The sequence below is a fragment of the Garra rufa genome, unplaced genomic scaffold (genome assembly GCF_049309525.1).
Source record: "Garra rufa unplaced genomic scaffold, GarRuf1.0 hap1_unplaced_080, whole genome shotgun sequence".
Lineage (NCBI taxonomy): Eukaryota > Metazoa > Chordata > Actinopteri > Cypriniformes > Cyprinidae > Garra > Garra rufa.
The window spans coordinates 1-21,694 of NW_027394355.1; the positions used below are offsets into that span (position 1 = coordinate 1).

The window sequence follows — 21,694 nt, forward strand, 5'->3', positions numbered from 1 at the left end:
ATGTTAAAACAATGTTAAATCTACAAGTTTAAATCACATTCATATAACATATTCAAACCTTTTCAAGTTTATTAGATTGGTTTAGATGCGTTTTGGGTGCTACGATTAAATCATGTTCATTGAACAATTTATTTTTTTGAGTGTATGCTCATCAAAGCTGCATTATTAGATTTTTTTAACCCTCTGGGCCTCCTCATTAAGGGGTCACACTTGGCTCCCTCGCGGTCAAAAGTGACCGAAGCCTTAAAAATTAACTTTTTTTTTTCTTCAGGAAAATCAATTAAATATATTTTTGTTCAATAATATTTTGTAATTATTATTTAGAATTTTGAGCATTTTTTATGAATCTATGCAATATATATACAGTTTTAATGAGCAATTTTTTCCAGTAGATTTATATTTTATATTATATTTTTTAATTAATTATGTATTTATTATTTTTCAATAAATACAACATTTCACATTAAAATAGAGTAAAAGCATTTAAAATCCATTTTTTTAAAGTGAAAATTGCACCATCTAGTGGCATAAAAAATAAAAACTTGTATAATGCCATGTAAACTCCTGTATCTCCCTATATACATATATACAGGGGCTTTTGGATTCCTATTGTTTTTTTTCTTTTTATTGTTTCTTCATTTTATTAGGCTTTGCATTTAGAAATATATTCAGACATTCTAAAAGATAAATTTTGGCAAGGTTTAGATATTTTTTTGATTGGATAAATATCAGGTTTTGCATTTTTCTGCTTTTTTCTGTGTGTCTCTGTGTGTGTCTGTGTGTGTGTGTGCGCGCGTGTGTGTGCATGTGTGTGTCAGTTCTGTACTTTTGTTATTTTAGAGTGTCAGTCCTTGCTTGCTGAACACTTCTTTTCAGCACAGTTGCTCATTTGTAGCTTGTATTACCAAAAGATTATCTGAATTATCACATTTTTTCGTATTTCCCATTCATTTCCTATGTCGGTCTATTTTTTTTTTGACCCTTTAACATATCCGAATCATGTCACTGATTTTTTTTTGTACTCATATAGCTAATGCAACAAAAGTCACCAAGTGTCATCTCATTCTGATGAAGCTACGATTTTTAAAAATTCAAAACATAAAATTTTTCGGTCAAAAATGACCGAAGAGGCCCAGAGGGTTAAATTAATTTTGTCAAATATTATTGCAATTTAAAATAACAGTTTTCTATTTTAATATACTTTAAAATGTATTTATTTCTTGTGAAGCAAAGATGAACTTTCAGCATCATTACTCCAGTCTTCAGTGTCACATGATCCTTCAGAAATCATTCAAATATGCTGATTTATTATCAATGTTGAAAACAGGATACTTTGATAAATAAAATAGAAATCTCAAAACTTTGTGTTACAATATACACGACTATTGAAAAGTTTTGGGTCAGGAATTTTTCCTCCTTTTTTTTTAAAGAAATAAATACTTTTAATTAGCAAGGATGTGTTAAATGGATAAAAATGACTTAAAATGACTTATGATTAAATGATAAAAATTTATATTATTAGAAAATATTTCTATTTTAAATAAATGCTGTTCTTTTTAACTTTTTATTCATCAAAAAATCCTGAAAAAACTATCACAGGTTCCAAAAAATATACCACAGAACCACAGAACTAAATTTTATTTTAAAGTATATTACAAATAGGAATCCAATATTAGAAATTCCAATGATATTTCACAATATGACTGTTTTTTCTATAATTTGGAACAAATAAATGCAGCCTTGATGAGCAGAAGAGACTTCTTAAAAAAATCTTACTGATCTCAAACTTCTGATACACACACACACAACTAATAACAGAAATATTAAGAAATTATTATTATTTATACTATTAATACTAATAATAATAACAATAATAAAAGCCTTACAATTAATTATGATTATATATTAATATTATGATGATAATTATGATTATTTTACTATTTGTTTTTGCCAGACACTTTTTAGGAAATAATATTTATATTATATTATATTATATTACATTATATTATGTTTATGAAGTATAATACTACTTATAATTACAATTGTCTTTGCAATCAATTAGTACTACTAATAAAAGCATTATAATTATGATTATTTTTACTATTATTATGGTGATGATTGTGATTATTATTATTATACTATTTGTTTGTTTTGCACTTTTTAGAAAATTATATTATGTTATATTTTCACATCTAAAATAGGTTTTTGTGTAGATAATATAATATGTGTGTGTGCTGTGTATATTTATTATGTATATATATTAATACACACACCTGCATGTATATATTTAAGGAAAATATGTAATATCTGTATATATATATATATATATATATATATATATATATATATATATATAAATTATATAATTATAAATATATACATGTAAATACATGTAAATATTTTCAAAATATATACTGTTTGTGTGTGTCTTTATATATACATAATAAAAATACACTGCACACATACATATATTATGTACACAAAAATGTGTTTTGGATGCAAATAATTGCAATTAATAATTAAATGTTAATAAAATGTTGAGGAATAAGGTGGATACAATTTTTTATGTCTTTTTACATAAAAGTGTTGAACTACTGATAATCCAGTGTAGGTGTGTACAATGAAATACTATAAGAGAAATATACCTCTATTTGAATAATAATACGTGTGCTCCGAGCATGCGCATTCCAACTAGCTGGGGTTTTCACAGATATTTTCAACCTCTCCCTCTGTCTGTGGTTCCCTCGTGCTTTAAAAAATCCACCATCTTGCCCATACCCAAGAAAAATAAAATCACATGCTTGAATGACTGGAGGCCCATTGCTCTGACACCCATTTTCAGCAAGTGTTTTGAAAGACTCATCAGAGACTACATCTGCTCTGTGCTGCCTGCATCACTAGACCCGCTACAATTTGCTTATCGTAGCAACCGTTCCACAGACGATGCTATTGTTTTCACCCTACACACTGCTCTCTCCCACCTATGTGAGACTGCTGTTTGTGGACTATAGCTCAGCATTTAACACCATAGTGCCTGCCACACTTGTCGGAAAGCTACAGGCTCTAGGTCTAAACAGATCTCTGTGCAGCTGGATCATGGACTTCCTGACAGGCAGAGATCAGGTGGTCAGAATGGGCAGCAACACTTCATCTCCGCTGACCCTCAACACTGGTGCTCCACAGGGCTGCGTTCTCAGCCCACTCCTGTACTCCCTGTACACACATGACTGTACAGCCACGCACAGCTCCAACGTCATCGTCAAATTTGCTGACGACACAACGGTGATAGGCCTGATCACTGACAATGATTAGAATGCCTACAGAGAGGAGGTGAGCACCCTGACCAAATGGTGTCAGGAGAACCACCTCTCACTCAACATCGACAAGACCAAGGAGCTGGTGGTGGATTTCAGGAGACAGAGCAGAGAACACACCATCACCATCAACGAGACACCTGTGGAACGGGTTAACAGCTTTAAGTTCCTCGGTGTTCACATCAGTGAGGATCTCACATGGTCCGCTCACACAGATGCAGTGCTGAAGAAAACACACCAACGCCTCTTCTTCTTGAGACGGCTGAGGAAGTTTGGAATGAGCCCCAGCATCCTCAGAACATTCTACACCTGCACTGTGGAGAGCATCCTGACTGGATGCATCACTGCCTGGTTTGGAAACAGCACCACTGGCAACCGCAAAGCTCTGCAAAGGGTTGTGCGAACTGCCCGCCACATTGTTGGAGGTGAGCTTCCCTCCCTCCAGAATATCTATACCAGGCGGTGTGTAAGGAAAGCCAGGAGGATCATCAGTGACTCTAGCCAGCCGTCCCACAGACTGCTCTCTCTGCTGCCCTCAGGAAGACGCCTCCGCAGCATCCGATCCCGTACTAGCCGACTAAGGGATAGCTTTTTCCCCACGGCTACCAGGCTAATGAACAATCAGAACTAACACACCTAGCAGCATACTCCCACTATATCATATGCCACGCACTGCCCTTTATCACTGGACCCTATGCACACATTGCACCTAATACAATAATATATCTGTTATACTGTAAACCAGTGTTGTTTTTGACAACCATCTTAGATTTAGTCTTAGTCTTAGTCTTTTGGACTAAAATGCTTCTTAGTTTTAGTCAAATTTTAGTCACTTCTATATGTGATAGTTTTAGTCCAATTTTAGTCAAAGAAAAGTCAAAAAGGTTTTAGTCTAGTTTTAGTCAAAAAAAGGGGTAAAAGTAGTCTTTTAACAAATTAATGTAGGTCAGTAAGTATTTTGCTGTTGGGTAGTGTCACTTATAAGTTCTGAAAATAGCAGATCTATAGTTCAACACAATGTGAGCTTCCGGATCGACTATTTTCACCAATAATTACAATAATGAAGGAATGTTTTAGAACATAAAAGACAAAAAAGGATGGAATGCTAAAACGGCTTGCACTACTAGTATAGCAAAGAGTATTTAATGCTAAAACGGCTTGCCATAGCGTCAGATACTTTTTAAGTTTAAATTGGCATGCACAATAAGCAGAAATGTCATGCATTTTAAACGTCTGACGGACCACCCACACATTTTCGTCTATTCTCGTCTCGTCAACGAAAACTCACGCACGTCTTGTCATGTTTTAGTCATCAACGAGCCATTTTTATCTCATCATCGTCTCGTTATCGTCATGGAAAAAAAGTGGCGTCAACGAAATGATTTCGTCATCGTCATCGTTGACGAAAACAACACTGCTGTAAACCATCCAATACACATCCATGTCCTTGCATATCCAATCTATACATAATCCACTGCACCGTTGCACTGTTGACAATCTTCCTTAGTGGAATCTGAGTGTGCTACACACAGGTGAGTGGGCCATACAAACCACCTGTAGCATCACACTCTGCTCTATTTGCACACTCACAATATGAATAATATATGTGACCCTGGACCACAAAACCAGTCATAAGGTTAAATTTGTCAAAACTGAGATTTATACATCATATGAAAGCTCAATAAATAAGCTTTCTATTGATGTATAGTTTGTTAGGATAGGACAATATTTGGCCGAGATACATCTATTTGAAATCGGAAATCTGAGGATGCAAAAAAATCAAAAAGACTGAGAAAATCACCTTGAAAGTTGTCCAAATTAGGTTCTTAACAATGCATATTACAAATCAAAAATTACATTTTGATATGTTTATAGTAGGAATTTTACAAAAAATCTTCATGGAACATGAACTTTACTTAATTTCTTAATGATTTTTGGCATAAAAGAAAAATCAAAAATTTTGACCCATGCAATGTATTTTTGGCTATTGCTACAAATATACCCCAGCGACTTAAGACTGGTTTTGTGGTCCAGGGTCACATATGTTTATAATTGCACTGAAATCTTTGCACTATGTGCTATCCTCCCCAATCTCTCTTCTGCCCAATTTCATATAAAAATACCTCTTTTGCACATTTCTTGAAAATACAGCTCTACTTGCACTGTATTGCTAAGTCTAATCGTACACTGTGTGTACTATGTATGTATGTATGTATGTATATATTGCATATTGTCACTCTGTATAATCCTGTAGGTATGTAACTGTCTGTAAATTGTCCCAGCACTGTCCGGAGCTCGCTCCCAAGAATTTCACTCACCTAGGCACAGGTGCTGTGGTGATGTGACAATAAAAGTGATTTGATTTGATTTGATTTGATCTAATTATTTAGATGTGTTATTTAGTGCTTTAGAAATAAATTTGAACTTTAAACTTTGAATTAATTTATTAAAATACAAATTATATCAGTTGCTGTATGATATATGACAATGTCAAGAAATGTTAAAAGAGATAAAAGCCACAGCATAACAGGGTTACACAGAAGGTACAGGCTCATTTAAACTGTCAGTTTGCAATGAATATTAAAGAACTCTTAAGTAATACAATCCTCCAGTGCAGACTGCTTTTCTCAGCACCTGCCTGGCATATAAAAGAAATAAAAGGCTACACTCATAACTACATCCACATTTGTGAATACAGGATGTACCACAAGGGTGAGCTGTGAATTATAACTTGTCAAACACTGAGTTGTGCTAGCGCTCGTCACAGTACCTGCTCAATCTCAATAGAGGGTGATGTTACAGGCTGTCCAATCATTTGATCAGGCAGGGCTGTGGCTGCCTCCTGACACTCATGATTAATTTAAACCAGGAAGCTGCAAGCGTACACCAGTCCTGCCAAGTCACCATGGCTGCAGCAGGAGAGGTGAAGGGAGGGGCCTGGCGTCTCTGGGGACCTGCTGCTGAAAAAGAGAAAAGAGATGAAGAGAAGAGATGCCTCGCCCCAGCCGCACACAGCAGAGCTGCAGGGAAACAGCACTCCTCTCCATGGCTAATGTCATACATCTCATCTTACTACTCCTTTACTGTGATGGGATGAACACAGGTATGTGCATGTCTGCTTTCTAGTGTAATGCAACATTTATGAGGCCTTGTTGTTGTTGTTTTCGAGCTTTGACCTTGTTATCAGTTAGTCTGAATTAAAGTCTCCTGATCTGTGTTTTTTCAGTGTTTCTAGGGGATGTTAAAGTAATTGTACAATGATGTTTTTAATATTAAGCTGAGTTAAAGCTTGTAAGTAATGCAAGTTTCATTTAACCTTGACTAGGCCCGTCTCTCAAAGGTGAATGGTTAGTAGTGTTGTTTATTCAGTGCAACATCATATAGCATGTCTTTTTTTCTTTTCTTTTTTCTTTTAGAAACAACTCCTTCCCCAGAGTCTGATCCTGTAATTACAACACGGAAAGCTGTATCCAAAGGTACGGTTATCCCTGTCATGTCGTCATGTCTTATTAGCCAGTATAAGTATTCATTTGAAATCAATAGATGTATTTGTAAATGCACAATTTATACAATTATTACAGGACAAATTAAGCAAAAGTGAAAATTTACTGAAAATGTACTTAGCCTCAGGCCATCCAAGATGTAGATGAGTTTGTTTCTTCATCTGAACAGATTGGGAGAAATTTAGCATTACATGATTTGCTCACTAATGGAGCCTCTGCAGTGAACGGGTGCCACCAGAATGAGTTCAAACTGTTTACAATAATAAAGTAATTCACACTAAATTAACATCTTGTCAAGTGAAATATTGCATGTTGTAGCAAACAAATTAATCACTGAGACATTCTTAACTTCAAACTCTTGCAAAATATGAGCCCTCTATCCATAATATTGCCTTCTTCAGTGAAAAAGTCATTTCATCGTACAGATCAAGCACTGTTTACATCAGTTGCATCCACTCTTAAAAATAAAGGTGCTTTAAAAGGTTCAAAGGTTTTTTTAAAGAACCATCTCTTTCTTACCATTTTATAATCTGAAGGAACTTCTTTCGCCACAAAGAACCTTTTGTGAAACACAAGGGTTCTTCAGATGTTAAAGGTTCTTTATGGAACCGTTTAGACAAAGAGGGTTCTTCTACGGCATTGTGAAGTACCTTTATTTTTAAGAGTGTAGCAAGTCAACAAAAACATTTGGGCCCCCCAAACGTTATAGGTTAAAGAATTACTCCACTTCCAAAATAAAAATTTCCTGATAATTTACTCACTCCCATGTCATCCAAGATATTCATGTCTCTCTTTCTTCAGTCAAAAAGAAATTAAGCTTTTTGAGGAAAACATTCCAGGATTTTTCTCCATATAGTGGACTTCAATGGTGGCCAACAGATTGAAGGTTAAAAAAGCAGTTTCAGTGCAGCTCTAAATGATCCTAGCTGAGGAATCTAGTGAAACAACTGGTTATTTCCTAAAAAATGTTTTTTATAAATTTTCTAACCTCAAATGCTCGTCTTGTCTCCATTATATGTGGAAAAATCCTGGAATGTTTTCCTCAAAAAGCTTAATTTCTTTTTGACTGATGAAAGAGAGACATGAATATATTGAATGACATGGTGGTGAGTAAATTATCAGGACATTTTTATTCTGAAAGTGGAGTAATCCTTTAATGTGGGCTCCAAAGCTCATTATTGTTGTCTTTTCTGAGGTAAATTACATTACATGATTATTCACAAGCAGTTTTACTGATGGTATAAATGCTTGGAAATAATATTTAACATGTAGCGCACCAGCCACCCAATAATTTGGAGAAAAAAAGAAAAATAGCTGTGGTGCATCTTAAGGACATTTTCAAAAAAAGAAAAGAAAATTACATTCAGATAATAAAAACAGAAATAGTTTTTGTCCTTTGTTTAGATCACAATTTTAAACATTCTATAACTGATGTTAATTGAAAGTTTAAAGAGTAAAGAGTAGAAGAATAAAAACTACAGTATGCATAAATGGCATTTGAAAAGTAACAAAACAAATGTGGTAAACGATGTGGTAAAAATGTTTATTGTAAAACATTAAAAAACTTTCACAAAAAAGGGAATTTATTACACTGTCTTTTAACAAGTTTTGTGTCATTTTGTGTACATAATTGACACAAATTGTGTAGCTATAACACATTAGTGTGTAAAATTAGCAGGAATAACACATGGCTTTGTTAAACTAACTAGATAACTAACAGAGTTCTAGTGTGCTAAGAACAACACAGGTTAAGTTGTTTTCAACACATCCTTTTAAGAGTGTACTTTTAATAAAAACAAACTAATGAGAACCCACCACATATATTCTTATACCTATGATCCCACTATAACACCATGTGTGCAAGTGCTCTTGGTATTTATGTTGGTATTCAATAGACTGGAGTCATATGGATTACTTGTGGATTATTGTGATGTTTTTATGAGCTGTTCAGACTCTCATTCTGACGGCACCCATTCACTGTAGACTAGAGGATTCTTTGGTTGAGCAAATTATGTAATGCTGAATTTCTCCAAATCTGTTTAGATCTTGGATGGCCTGAGGATGACTTTAATTTTTAGGTGAATTATTCTTTTGAAATATGAATTTATCATTTTGCAGTAAGGTAATCAAAAATATCTTAATCTACTAGACAAAATACACTGAATTGTACATAACTGCAGAGGTTTGTTTTGCTGATTGGGCTACAATTTCTTGGCATGCAGGTCAAAATCAAGTCATTATTGAAGAGCTTGCAATCCTGACACCTCAATATATAGAGCTTTTATGTAACCTAACTGATATACCAAATAACCCTCCGTACATTACTGGCTATTGGACTAAAGATGGACAAGACATTGAAAACTCTGAAGAAACTGTAAATAGAATCAATGAACAGTATGTCCTTAAAAAGACGTAAGTGGATGCCTATTTCAGAAAATAATCGTGTGTAATTTCTAATGTCAAAAAAATAATGCAAATAAGACATGTTAAAGAAGTAAATAAGCAATTCAGTATTACTAAACAATGATTTGACACCGCTTTAAGTTGTTTAACCTTTCTAGATTCAGCATACAAGCCAGAGACCTGGGAAATTATTCCTGCATCTTCAGAGAAAATAAAGCAGAAGTAACATTTGTTTTACATGGTATGTTGTCATTTTATCCATGTATACAATCATATTTATCATTTTGAATTATGTTAACCTGTGTATTTTGCTTTTTTTCTCAAGTTCCTGTAATAAAAGACAAAAGAGACAAGCCGGTAGTGAGCTACACCAGAGATTCAGTTGTGCTGGAGTGTAAACTCAAATACACACCAAACACCTGGAACTGGTACAAGGCAAACAACACTGAAAAGGTGAAGTTTTTTTTAATCTATTTTAATCTATATTTTATCATTTAATTTCATTTTCTGAAAATGATTTTAAAAGTTGTACTTAAAGGGAACACTGAATGCAAAATTCACTTTGACATGGTGTTTGCATATACAGTTGAGGTCAAAAGTTACATACACCTTGTAGAATCTACAAAATGTGAATTATTTTAACAAATTAAGAGGGATCATACAAAATTAAGGTTATTTTTTATTTACTACAGAGCTGAATACGATATTTCACATAAAAGACACTTACAGTCCACAAGAGAACATAATAGTTGTTCAAAAGTTTACATACGCTTGATTCTTAATACTGTGTTGTTACCTGAATGACTCACAGCTGTTTTTTTGTTTTTGTTTGTTTAGTGATAGTTGTTCATGAGTCCCTTGTTTGACCTGAACAGTTAAACTGCCTGCTGTTCTTCAGAAAAATCCTCAAGGTCCTTTGGTTCTTTCGTTTTTCAGCATTTTTGTGTATTTGAATCTATTCCAACAATGATTATGATTTTAAGATCCATCTTTTCACACTAAGGACAACTGAGGGACTCATATGCAACTATTACAGAAGGTTCAAACACTCACTGATACACCAGACGGAAAAACAATGCATTAAGAGTCGGGGGTGAAAACTTTTGAACACAATGAAAATGTGTACATTTTTCTTATTTTGCCTAAATATCTTTTTTTTTTTCATTTAGTACTGCCTCTCCGAAGCTACAGAAGATAGTTACATGTTTCCCAGAAGAAATAAGATAAAATAAGTTAATTTACCCTGATCTTACACGGCTCTTAATGCATCGCGTTTTCTTCCTCATTTTTATGAAGACCCTAAAGAATCATACACTGTAAAAAGTTTTCACCAGTTTCAACTTAAAAACTTAAGTTTAGCAGCTGCCTTAAAATGTTAAGTTAAATCAACTTAAGTCATTTAAACTCCCAAGTTAAATCAACTAATTTTGATTGTAATAAGTTAAAATGACTTGTAGTTTTAAGCTGATTTAACTTAAAAACTTAAGGCAGCTGCTGAACTTAGGTTTTTAAGTTGAATCTGGTGAAAACTTTTTACAGTATACCAACTTGTGGAAAATGGCCATCCAATGTCCTCTTTAATATTTAGTCAACAATAACACTGTTCACATCAATGTTTTTCTCTTCATAGGTGCTCATCAACGTTACGGCAAACCCTCTGAACTACAAGATCTATATTAATGGAAATGAAACCAAACTGACAATACTCAATCTGACTGAAGAAGATTCTGGAAAGTACATATGCAGCGCTGAGTTTGATATCAAACCCAGTGAGTCTTACATAGAGCTGAAGGTCTTGTCGTACACAGAGCCTCTCAAACCCTTCATTGCCATAGTGGTTGAAGTCATTGTCCTGGTCACACTGATTTTGCTTTGGGAAAAATGCAGCAAGCCACAACATGACAGCTCTTCCACAGGAGGTACAGTAAACTTTCATGAATAAGAGGAGTATATAAGGAATAATCATTTTAAAATTAACAAAGGGTTTATTCATTTGCAGAGAATGATGTCTGCTCTGAACAAACCACCAAACTGTAAGTGTTCAGATCAGTTTGTATGATTTTAAAAATTCACTCAAGATATGATTTCAGACATTTTATGTGGTGGTGCTCATTTTTGTTCTAGCACTCGTGACGAGAGCAATGGAGTGGAAAACAACACAGCAAGACAAAGAAAACTGGACCACTGAGGTTTTCATTTTAACAGATGAAAAAGAATGTGTGATTGCGTAAAACCGTTTTATTCCACTTTAGAATCTTGTGGCTTGAATCACACGGTAATAAGCAATAAGGGTTTTTGCCTAAACTACACATATCATATATATATATATTGTATATCATATATATTCAATACTACACAAGTATGCATGTTTTCATAATCTTCAATATAGTGTTATTGTTAAGGTTTAAGTGTTCATTTGACCTTTCAAAGCTAATTTAATAAAGGTCATCCAAAGAAAAAAAGTGATTCCTTTTATGAAGACCTTACACACATTAGACTTTGGTTGCTTGAACCTTAAATAAAAGAACAGAAAGAGCAAATAAAAAAAACTACTTTTGTTTCAAAGACAAAAGTCTAATGGGTTTGGAATAACATGAGGTTAAGTAAATGAAAGGATTTTCTTTTTTTGGTGATTGTCCCTTTAAATACAAATATGATTGTGATTTGTTGATTTTCCAACAAACAACATGTAGTCTTTTAATTTCCTATTCTGTTTTGGCCACTTAAATCCAAAACAAACCTTTAAACAAGTTCTTAAACTTAAATGAAGACAAAAATAACATGCTGCTACATATATTATGTTTATTGACACGCATAACGCATAACATTTTTTCATTCTTAAACCTTTTCAACACTGTGGTTTGTTTAGTAAAAACTGCAGCAGCAGTTTAAGAACGGCATCATTCAAGCCCACTATGTCTCCATCTGCGATGCTCTCATACAGACGCATGCTTTCTGTGCCCCAGCATAAATTCTTCCTGCTATTGTTGATATCAGCCCTTGGACTCAAAGCCAGAGTATTGAGCTGATAGCAGAAAAATGAGAAGAACTGCCCGTCTGTGATGACAGCCTGAGAGACAAACGGCCTGCTCACGTCCTCTTCACTCCAAAAACCTAAGAAAGGATAAAACATTTAGTTATTAAGAAAGCATGCATGAGTTGATGTGACCCTGGACCACAAAACCAGTCTAAGATAAATAGACTGAGACCTTAAATATATATCAAAACTTAATTTCTGACCAGTAATATTAACTTTCTAAGAACTTCATTTGGACAACTTGCCTATTTAGATTTTTTTGCACCCTCAGATTCCAGATTTTCAGATAGATGTTCCTTGGTCAAATATTGTCCTATCCTAACAAATCATACATCAATGGAAAGCTTATTTCCATTTTCGGCTTTCAGATGATGTGTACATCTCAATTTAAAAAACAAAACAAAAAAACATTATGACTGGTTTAGTGGTCCAGGGTCACATATGCATGTCAATATCCTACAATTGTGAAAACAATGAATCAATTCAGTTAAAAAGTGCTCTTAACCAGAGCTCAGGGCAATTCTGGCACCATTCAAAGAAAAAAAAAATCCAAAGCTTACAGAAACACTCACCTTGATACATAGCCTGTGCTCCCGTCCATGCGAACAGGCTGGCAATACCGTTGGCTCTCAGTGACACCTCCACCTGATCAGAGAGGCCTCTTTTGCTCATTTTGTCCCTGCGGAATCTATCAGTGACCATGTGAAACTGTGTGTGACCATAGGAGCATGGATCTTCCAGTTTGGCACCTGTGGGGTAAAACAACATCAAAATGTCATGGATTTAAACTAAAATCTCATGGTTACAAAAAGCTGTGCACTACAGCAGTTACTCAGCAAGCTGATACCTCTGATGTATTAAATGTTAATGATTTTTATTTGCATTTTAATGCATATTTTGCTTTAATCTCTTTTTTTGTAGATTTTTATTTTTGGTGTTTTTGCCTTTATTATTATAGGACAGTATAGAGATGACAGGAAGCGAAGTGGGATAGAGAGGGTGCAGGATCCTCAAGCCAGGATTTTGCTGGGGCCCCCTAGTTGAGAAAAACTGCACTACAGTAACTTAAAGGGATAGTTGACTCAAAAATGAACCTTGTTTTTTCAGTAGAACACAAACAAAGATTTTTTAACTCAGTAACTGTTGCAGTCAGAATTTAGAGATGCTAATATCTGTTGCAACATGGGATTGGAGACAAAAACAAACTAGCGTTGTTTCTATTTTTAATAAACTATTCAAATCAGTTCTGTTAAAAGCTAAAAGTTGAAATAAAATATAACCATTCGATAAAAATAATATGATAATCATAAATGTTGTTTTAGCAACTGGGATTAAGTACTAAAGTGTTAAAACTGAAATATAAAAACAATACAGCTAAAACAAACAAACATTATATTAAAAATACACTGGAAAACACCAACCTATGAAGATGTTGTTGTCATACTGTCTCCTGAACAAGGGGAGCATGTCAGGAGCCAAAGTAATAACTGGAACTTCAGTGGAGATCTCTACCTCAAGAGGAACAAACTGCAGGAAATGACATCATTAAGCAAATGAGACAGATTTACGTGAAGTCACACAATTGAAGCTCACCTGGTGGACAACACAAGGCTTTACTCCACTAACCGCCATAAATTTTTATGAGGTTTGCATGAAATGTTACGCAGTAAGAGACAGATTATCTTATTGATGATGCATACTTTGTACAGGAAAGGAAATCCAGAACAATTTAACCTTAATTTTCTTTTTCCATTAAAAACCAAAAAAAAAACTAAGATAAAGACAATACTTAAGTAATTTAGCACATTGTGTTCATATTTCAGGCTTATCTCCTTGCCTATATAAAGTATGCATCATCAATAAGATGTACACTGAATTTTATCTTTTAATATCACTGTTTTAATACATTAAGGCACTTCTTTATAATTTTTCACATTAAATGTTTTAAAATGTCCCCATTTTTAGTGATTGAAATATTGCAGCATTTATATGTGTTTATATGGAATGCAAATGACCAAAACTTGCACTTTGTTCACATGTGTTTATTTTATTCTTTTGAGAGGTGATCTAAATATTTGTAGACTGGAAACAGACCAGATAGAAAATTGACACGCGTGCGCTGCATTTCCATGTTGTTTTTTTTGCCTTCAGGTCTTTGAAAACTGAAAACTGGTTCATTCCTTGTCAACTCAACCAGAGGTCCCCAGCTCAAATTTTTTGCTAATGTTTTTTTTTCTGAAGAAAGACAAACATGTATAGTCATGAAAGTAAAAAAATTTTAATGTCATGGATAAATATTTACAGAGTAATCCTCAATTTTGTAGAGAAGGGGGTCAAAATGGCAAACCTGAGATTCAGAGCCAAATTACAAGAGGGTAAAAATTACTTCAGAAAGATTGCAGCATCATAATGTTATTTTTACACAGAGATTGGTAGGTCTATTAGTAAAATCGGTTGACCATTCATAAATGGGAAAATGGCACTTAATTTTTACTCCAAAGTTTGCATGCCTGTAACTCAAGAAATATTACAAATATCTTAATGCCCTTTTAGATACAGGGACTTAAACTTTTTAGCATCTTCATTTTCTAGACCCTATATGGTTCAGTTCCACAGATATTGGAATTTAAATATGGCTCCAGGAGTAAATTGTTAAAGTTTGCTGCCGTAATATGGCCGAAGCAGGCGCAGTAATACCACGCAGCACATGTGCAAATGCTAAACTAGCTGGGAACTCATTTCTGATAACACTCCGCCTTCTTCGGCCATATTACGGCAGCAAACTTCCTTGACTATTACGCCGGAATGGAAGTGTAGACAAATGTGGGTCACTTTACAAAAATATACTTTTCTTGTAAAGAGGAATGTCTGAAGCACAAATAATATTGAAACTAGTAATGATCTTGTTTTCTTGTCAAGAGAACTACATTGAACATACCATTCTGAGTGCCATAAATAATCTCTTTTTCCAAAGTTTGCATGTCTGTAACTCAAGAAGTATTAAAGATATTTTAATGCCCTTTTTAATTTCTACAAAATCATGGATTACTCAGTACATTTTCATCCATGACATACAATACTTCATCACTATACATGTCTATGCTTCTTCAGAAAAAAAATATTAGCAAAATCAAAAATTTGAGACGGGGATGTTTTTGAAATTTTGTTGATTAACACAGAACTATAAATTCCTACTAACTGTTGCATAACAACATTACCACAGACTTCTACACTGTAAAACAGCTGCATTTTTAAACTTCAATTAACACAAATTTTATTCATCATAAACAACGTGAGGTACAATACCCTACCTCAGGAAGTTGTTGTGGGATTCTGATCTGACTGTGAGGTTTGTCATCAATCTGGAATCTCATGGGTTCCACCAGTCCTCTCCTGTGGCCCTCTGGAATAGTCCTTTCTCCCCGTAACCAATAATAGTTAACTTGAGGGTCAAAATCTAAAAAATTATAAACACAAATAAATAAATACATACATACATGAATACATACAATAAAACCAGCAAACACATTATATACTTTAACCAATATAAAGAGAGAACTCACTGAATGAGAAACATGCAGTAACATGGAGGTCAAACTCACCTAAACTAGACTGACTCAGCACAGAGTTTTCTTTGGCCAGAAAGTTTTTTAGACCACACACAATGTTCCTTACAAACGGAGAGACGAATTGCTCTTGCTCTTTATGGACGCAAGTCCTCCCTTTCTTCATGTACCATTGTTCTTGTAAGAGTGAGTCGCAGACTACAGATCTCACTCCAGACAACACCGACTCATCGACCACCGCCGCCGACTCCGCATTTGTTGACGCACTGTATTTTTCAGGCAGACCGCTGAGAAATGCCGTTTTGGTGTAGTGCTGATACCATGTGTCCGCGTTAAGAGCAAATGTCTGTGGGTAAATCACGTACTTCTTGCGCTGAACGCGAGTGAGCGCTCGGATCTTCTCCTGTGGCGTGCACGCGCGCAGCTGCTCGAAAAACTCGGTGACCACGCGTCTCTTGGCGGATTTGCTCTTCGCGGTCCGGGAGGGCAGAATGGGTGGATATAAACTCTTTGCTGTGGAAGCTTCAACCTGGACATGTCTGTTACAGACGAGGCGTGCTGATGTACTGGAGAGAAAAGGATGCAAGGGCAACCTCCTGCAGGACGCCATGTTTCTCCCACATGAGTTATTCTTCTGTCATTCAGTGACACTGTTTGTTTGTCTACTGCCGTCTGCTGGAGTGGATGAGAGGAGAATAAAATCAATCGTATGATGGTGTTAATCTCTTATGAACAGATTATGAATTTACGAACTAAAATCTATTTTTGTAATAACTATCATAAAACTGCCTTATTGTGTTATACAAAAATGTATCAATAAAAATATTCAGTGTTCAAGACCCTCTTTCACTTTTTTAAGGAAATAAACTTTAATTTTCTAAATATACACTCTAAAAAGTGCTGGGTTATTTTTGTAAACACATTGCTGGGTTAATTGTGCTGGGTCAAAATATTGGGTTGTTTGAGGCACTGTAAACACACAGTTGGGTTGATCATGCTGGGTCAAATGGACTATGAGGGGTTCTTTCACTATGAACACCTGGGTTGGGTTATTTTGACCCAACCGGTTTGTTTATTTTTTTCACTTCATCGAACATTCTGGATTCTTCACTCGTCTCCTCCCCAGGCGGTCACGCACCTCGCAGCAAGCAGGATTATAAGGTAAATTAATAATATGATTATATAATTATTTACCTTTATTTTTAATAAGTTGTGTTTTAGAGCACACTGATTTCACTGTTTAATGCCAAATTTGATATGTCGCTGTGCGGGGTTGGCATTTTATTCCGTGAATGACGACCGTTGTAACTTAAGCAGCCTAGCGATGTACTTTTTTGCCTCAACAATCGCTTTATTGTTATATAAAGTGTGTGTGTGTGTGTAGTGTTATTGTATAACTTACAGTATACATATGGCCTTTATTTTAACGCCTTATGGATAGAGTAGGTCAGAAATATGGGGGTAAGTTCCTTTACTGTCTGCATACTGTATGTATGGCTTTGTAATGTTTTGTCAAAATTAGATAATTTCATACAAAAATTGTTCTTTTAAGGGCATATTTTTTCAAGTAAATGTCTGCGACGTGCCGAATCCAACGATAGATCCATATGTTTTATGTTAAGCATTTTCGCGCTTTTTTCCTTGAGGTAACTTGCATTAGCTAAAACGCTATGTCCCTTACTTTAATAATGTTAAACCACAATATGACTGGTATGTACTATTGTTTATTACTTAAATGTAATGTTGTCTTAGCTACAGTATGTAAAGTTAGACTGAATCTCTCGTGGTGTGTGTGGCCGTTCACATGTCGCGTTTTTTCGCACTGAAGTTAGTTATTTCAAATGTAGATGCCAATATACGCTCATAATGGAAGCTCGTTTTTTCCAGGCGCGGGACATGGTTGCTTAGCAACGGCAGACGCCATGTGAGAGCAAGCTGCGTTTTGGAAAGAATGAGAAACTGATGAGAAAGCGACGCGTCTTGCGTTTTCACGCGTTTTTAGGCGCGGCATGTGAACGGCCCCTTACTCTTCCTCTGTTTTAGTGAATGCCTGTGTTGCATTACAAACTAGGAGACCAGTATAAACCTTAAACTAATTGAACCACATTTGTTTTTCAGATTTGATCAGATTTCACAAGATTTTAGGAAGCTATATCCAGAGGCAGACTTTTTGAAGACTGGGCTACAGTTGCAGACCTAATTCTTGCCAGCGCTCAGCAAGGGACATTCCTGGGTGACATGAATTAAGGTAAGCTTTTTCTTATAATATGTCAATCTATAAAAACAATATGCAACTGTATTTGACACACATCAACTGGTAAATACAATGGTACAGTAACACTTAACTAGTTGCTTATTAGCTTGTATATTGGCTGTTAATTAGTACTTATGAAGCACATACTGATGCCTTATTCTGCATGTGCATATTCTACATCCCTGAATCTGACCCCATACCTATACTTAACCTGCAGTAGTTGAATGAGGGTGGGAATTAATTTGCATTATTTAAAGGAATGAAGAAATCTTCATATGAAAGTGTTTCAGTTTGTTGTTTTGATTATAAAATATGTTTCACAGTTTGCATATTATTCCTATGGTTTAGATGCTAACGGGGAAAGTGCTTTCAAAGTCCTGCCCACTCTGGAGAAAAGGTCTTCAGACCCACAACCACGGAATCCCGGAGGCCATTCATTGACGTACAACCTGTAAGTTTTGTTTTACGTTTTCTGCTCTAATAAGGGTGTGTATATATATATATATATATATATATATATATATATAAACACAGTGGTGGCCAAAATTATTATAACTGTTGTATTTTCACCAGCTAAAAAATGATTTTAAGTCAGTGTTTGTTATCTTTTGCTGTAGTGTGTCAGTAAGAAATATCAGTTTACATTTCCAAACATTCATTTTGCCTTTAATTGTGATAATCCAGTGAGGTTTTTGTTTGCACAACAGCCAATCCTTCAGACAGAGATCTGATCTCATCATCATCCAGTCCGTCTGGAATGACATGAAGAAACAGAACAAACTGAGACAGACTAAATCCAGAAGAACTGTGACAACGTCTCCAAGATGCTTCAAAAGACCTACCTGCAAAGCTACCTGAAAAACTTATGTGCAAGTGCACCTAGTGTAGGGCAAAAGTTGCTTTAAACGCAAAAGGATGGTCAAACCAAATGTTGATTTAATTTAGTTAATCAAGGTTAATTGATAAAGAACATTTATTTATGGCATTATTTTTGACAGCATCATTTTATGACATTTTTAGACAAGTGCTTAAAACTTTTAACAGTACTGTAGCTTTGCAGTTAGGTCTCTTGGAGCATCTTGGAGACGCTGTCACAGTTCTTCTGGATGATGATGAGATCAGATCTCTGTGTGGAGCACTGGCTGTTGTGCAAACAAAAATGTCACTGGATTATCACAATTAATGGCAAAATGAATGGAAATGTAAACCGATATTTCCTACTGACACACTACAGCAAAAGAGAAATCACTGACTTAAAACCTTATTTAGCAGGTGAAAATACTAGTGTTCTAATAATTTTGGCCACAACTGTATGAAAAGTTGAGAAGCAAAATGAGCATTTATTTCATGCCTCTGTGTTTATGTTCATAAAATACACTTAACTTAAAATGTTAGTTATGTTGCAAGACTAAATGCCGTATAATTAACAGGTGGGGACCAACATGGTGGATTTGAGCCTTGGGATGAGACAACAACATTTCTAGACCTTCGCCATTGTTCCAGGCCATGCCATTGAAGCGGACTTGTTGCCTGGGAATTTCTCCAGCTTGCAGTATATCATATTGATGGACATAAGTCTTCATGTGTGAAGTTTTTGAGGGCAAAAGTTTTTTTTCTTGGCCACTTGTAACATGTTTTAAATTGTAAGAATTGTCTGGTGGACTCTTTGTTTGGCTTAGTTTTAATGGCACGATGTTTGGAATGATTCTAATGTGGTAATAATTCATTTTTGAGTGTTCTGCTGCTGCAATGTTGACATAAAGAATAGGAATATATTGTGCCTTGTTTACAGTTTTGTGTTTAAAATAAACTGATCTACTAAAACCGTTATTTGTGTCTGTAAGGGTTGGACAAAATGTGTGACAGCTGCACCTATTTGAAAACTATTAAAAAGAAATATGAAAACTCATTAAATTGACATTTACAGATGCATTTTTTTGTGTTGTGTAACTGTATTACAGGAAAACAATAATAATTTTACATTCTTTTGTGATTTATATATTATTATTGGTAAATATAAAGGTAGCAAGGCAATTAGACAACAAATAACCCAATATTTAGGTAGTGTTTAACCCAGCAACACAGTTAATCTGACCCACTGGTTGGGTCAAATAAACAACCCAGCATTTTGGGTCAAATGATTTAACCCAGCACTTGGGTCAAAACAACCCAACGCGTGTTCTGTCCCATAGTTACCCAGCAGCTGGGTTATGGTTGGGTTATTTTTTAACCCAGCACTTTTTAGAGTGTATTGAATATTCTAAAAAATAATAAAAAGTGATTTTATTAAGTTAATTAACTTATCTACTTTATTCTTCAACATGGAAGTAAGCCTATGGCCGAGACTTCTGGTTCATTAGCCACTAAACGAGAAGAATAACAAGAGTAAAACTGTTTGTACTACAAACCTGTGTGTTCATAATTAAAAACTACATAATACATTAAATAATATGGGAAGACACACAATATCAAGCAGCAAAACAAACTATTCTATACAGCTAAAAATAGCTGCACTTGGATGAAACTGAAAGTCATACATATAAAATTTACAAATTTACAAATGTATAACTTAAAACTTAAATTGCATTTTTAAATGCATGGAAAGTTTACTTGAAAAAATTTTGATTTAGGTAAAGCTCTACATATACAATATTAAAAACTCTTGAACAAGAAACAATTAAAGACTTATATAATCTTATATAATAAAAAAGTTGGTGATTTTACACAGTATTTAATATTTTTATACTGTATTGTGGCTGTATCCTTATTTATTTATTTGTTTGCTTTTGTTGTTTTTTTCTCTCATCCCTTTTCTGTATATTTACATGCATTTGTGTAATGTACAATATATGCATTTGAACATATGTATGTGATGTGTTTATTTAATATGCAATACACTACAAGTCAGATTTTTAATGTGTTTTAAAGAAGTCTCTTCTGCTCACCAAGCCTGCATTTATTTGATCCAATACAGCAAAAACAGTAACATTTTGGAATATTTTAACTAATTTAATTAACTGTTTTCTATGTAAATATAATTTAAAATGTAATTTATTCCTGTAATTTCAAAGCTGCAATTTTAGCATCATTACTCCAGTCACACGATCCTTTAGAAATCATTCTATTATTCTGATTTGCTGCTTAAAAAGACATTTATTATAATTTTTTATTTTTTTTATTTTATTTAGAAGAACATCATTTATCTGAAATATGACAAATGTCTTTATCATCACTTTTGATCAATCATTACTTTCCAGCATTGATAATAAATCAGTTTAACATAATTTATGAAGGATCATGTGACACTGAAGACTGGAGTAATGATGCTGAAAATTCAGCTTTGGTCACAGGAATAAATTACATTTTAAAGTCTATTCAAATAGAAAGCAGTTATTTTAAATAGTAAAAATGTTTTACAATATTACTGCATTTTGGATCAAATAAATGCAGGCTTGGTGAGCAGAACAGACATTAAAAAAAAAAAAAACATCTTACTTTTCAAAAAATTTGACTGGTGGTGTAAATCTGATGAAGATGTTAAGGGACACATTTCTCCCCAAAAAGTCAAATTAAAATCAGCATAATGAAGGTTTTCTTCATTCTGTAATTCAAAATAC

General features: G+C 34.4%; 2 protein-coding genes across 2 annotated transcripts; one reads left to right on the plus strand and one right to left on the minus strand.

Annotated features, from left to right (window-relative positions):
* Window positions 1-6,339: 6,339 nt before the first annotated feature.
* LOC141316184 (embigin-like) lies at window positions 6,340-11,451 on the plus strand. Its single transcript, XM_073832767.1, has 7 exons — window positions 6,340-6,417; window positions 6,731-6,790; window positions 9,040-9,229; window positions 9,379-9,461; window positions 9,546-9,673; window positions 10,851-11,139; window positions 11,345-11,451. The coding sequence occupies exons 1-7, from the start codon at window positions 6,360-6,362 to the stop codon at window positions 11,449-11,451; spliced, it is 915 nt and encodes a 304-aa protein (XP_073688868.1). The 5' UTR covers window positions 6,340-6,359.
* Window positions 11,452-12,068: 617 nt separating this feature from the next.
* LOC141316186 (large ribosomal subunit protein mL65-like) lies at window positions 12,069-16,433 on the minus strand. Its single transcript, XM_073832768.1, has 5 exons — window positions 15,860-16,433; window positions 15,569-15,714; window positions 13,679-13,784; window positions 12,830-13,006; window positions 12,069-12,334 (listed from the first exon to the last, which is right to left on the minus strand). The coding sequence occupies exons 1-5, from the start codon at window positions 16,431-16,433 to the stop codon at window positions 12,069-12,071; spliced, it is 1,269 nt and encodes a 422-aa protein (XP_073688869.1).
* Between the last annotated feature and the right edge of the window lie 5,261 nt (window positions 16,434-21,694).

Coding starts and splice junctions, on each gene's coding strand:
- LOC141316184 (XM_073832767.1), top strand. CDS start 6,360: ATGGCTAATGTCATACATCTCATCTTACTACTCCTTTACTGTGATGGG. Junction 9,230..9,378: donor CAGTATGTCCTTAAAAAGAC/GTAAGTGGATGC, acceptor TAACCTTTCTAG/ATTCAGCATACAAGCCAGAG. Junction 11,140..11,344: donor TGACAGCTCTTCCACAGGAG/GTACAGTAAACT, acceptor TTTTTGTTCTAG/CACTCGTGACGAGAGCAATG.
- LOC141316186 (XM_073832768.1), bottom strand. CDS start 16,433: ATGGCGTCCTGCAGGAGGTTGCCCTTGCATCCTTTTCTCTCCAGTACA. Junction 13,785..15,568: donor TCCCACAACAACTTCCTGAG/GTAGGGTATTGT, acceptor CATTTCCTGCAG/TTTGTTCCTCTTGAGGTAGA. Junction 12,335..12,829: donor AGCACAGGCTATGTATCAAG/GTGAGTGTTTCT, acceptor ATCCTTTCTTAG/GTTTTTGGAGTGAAGAGGAC.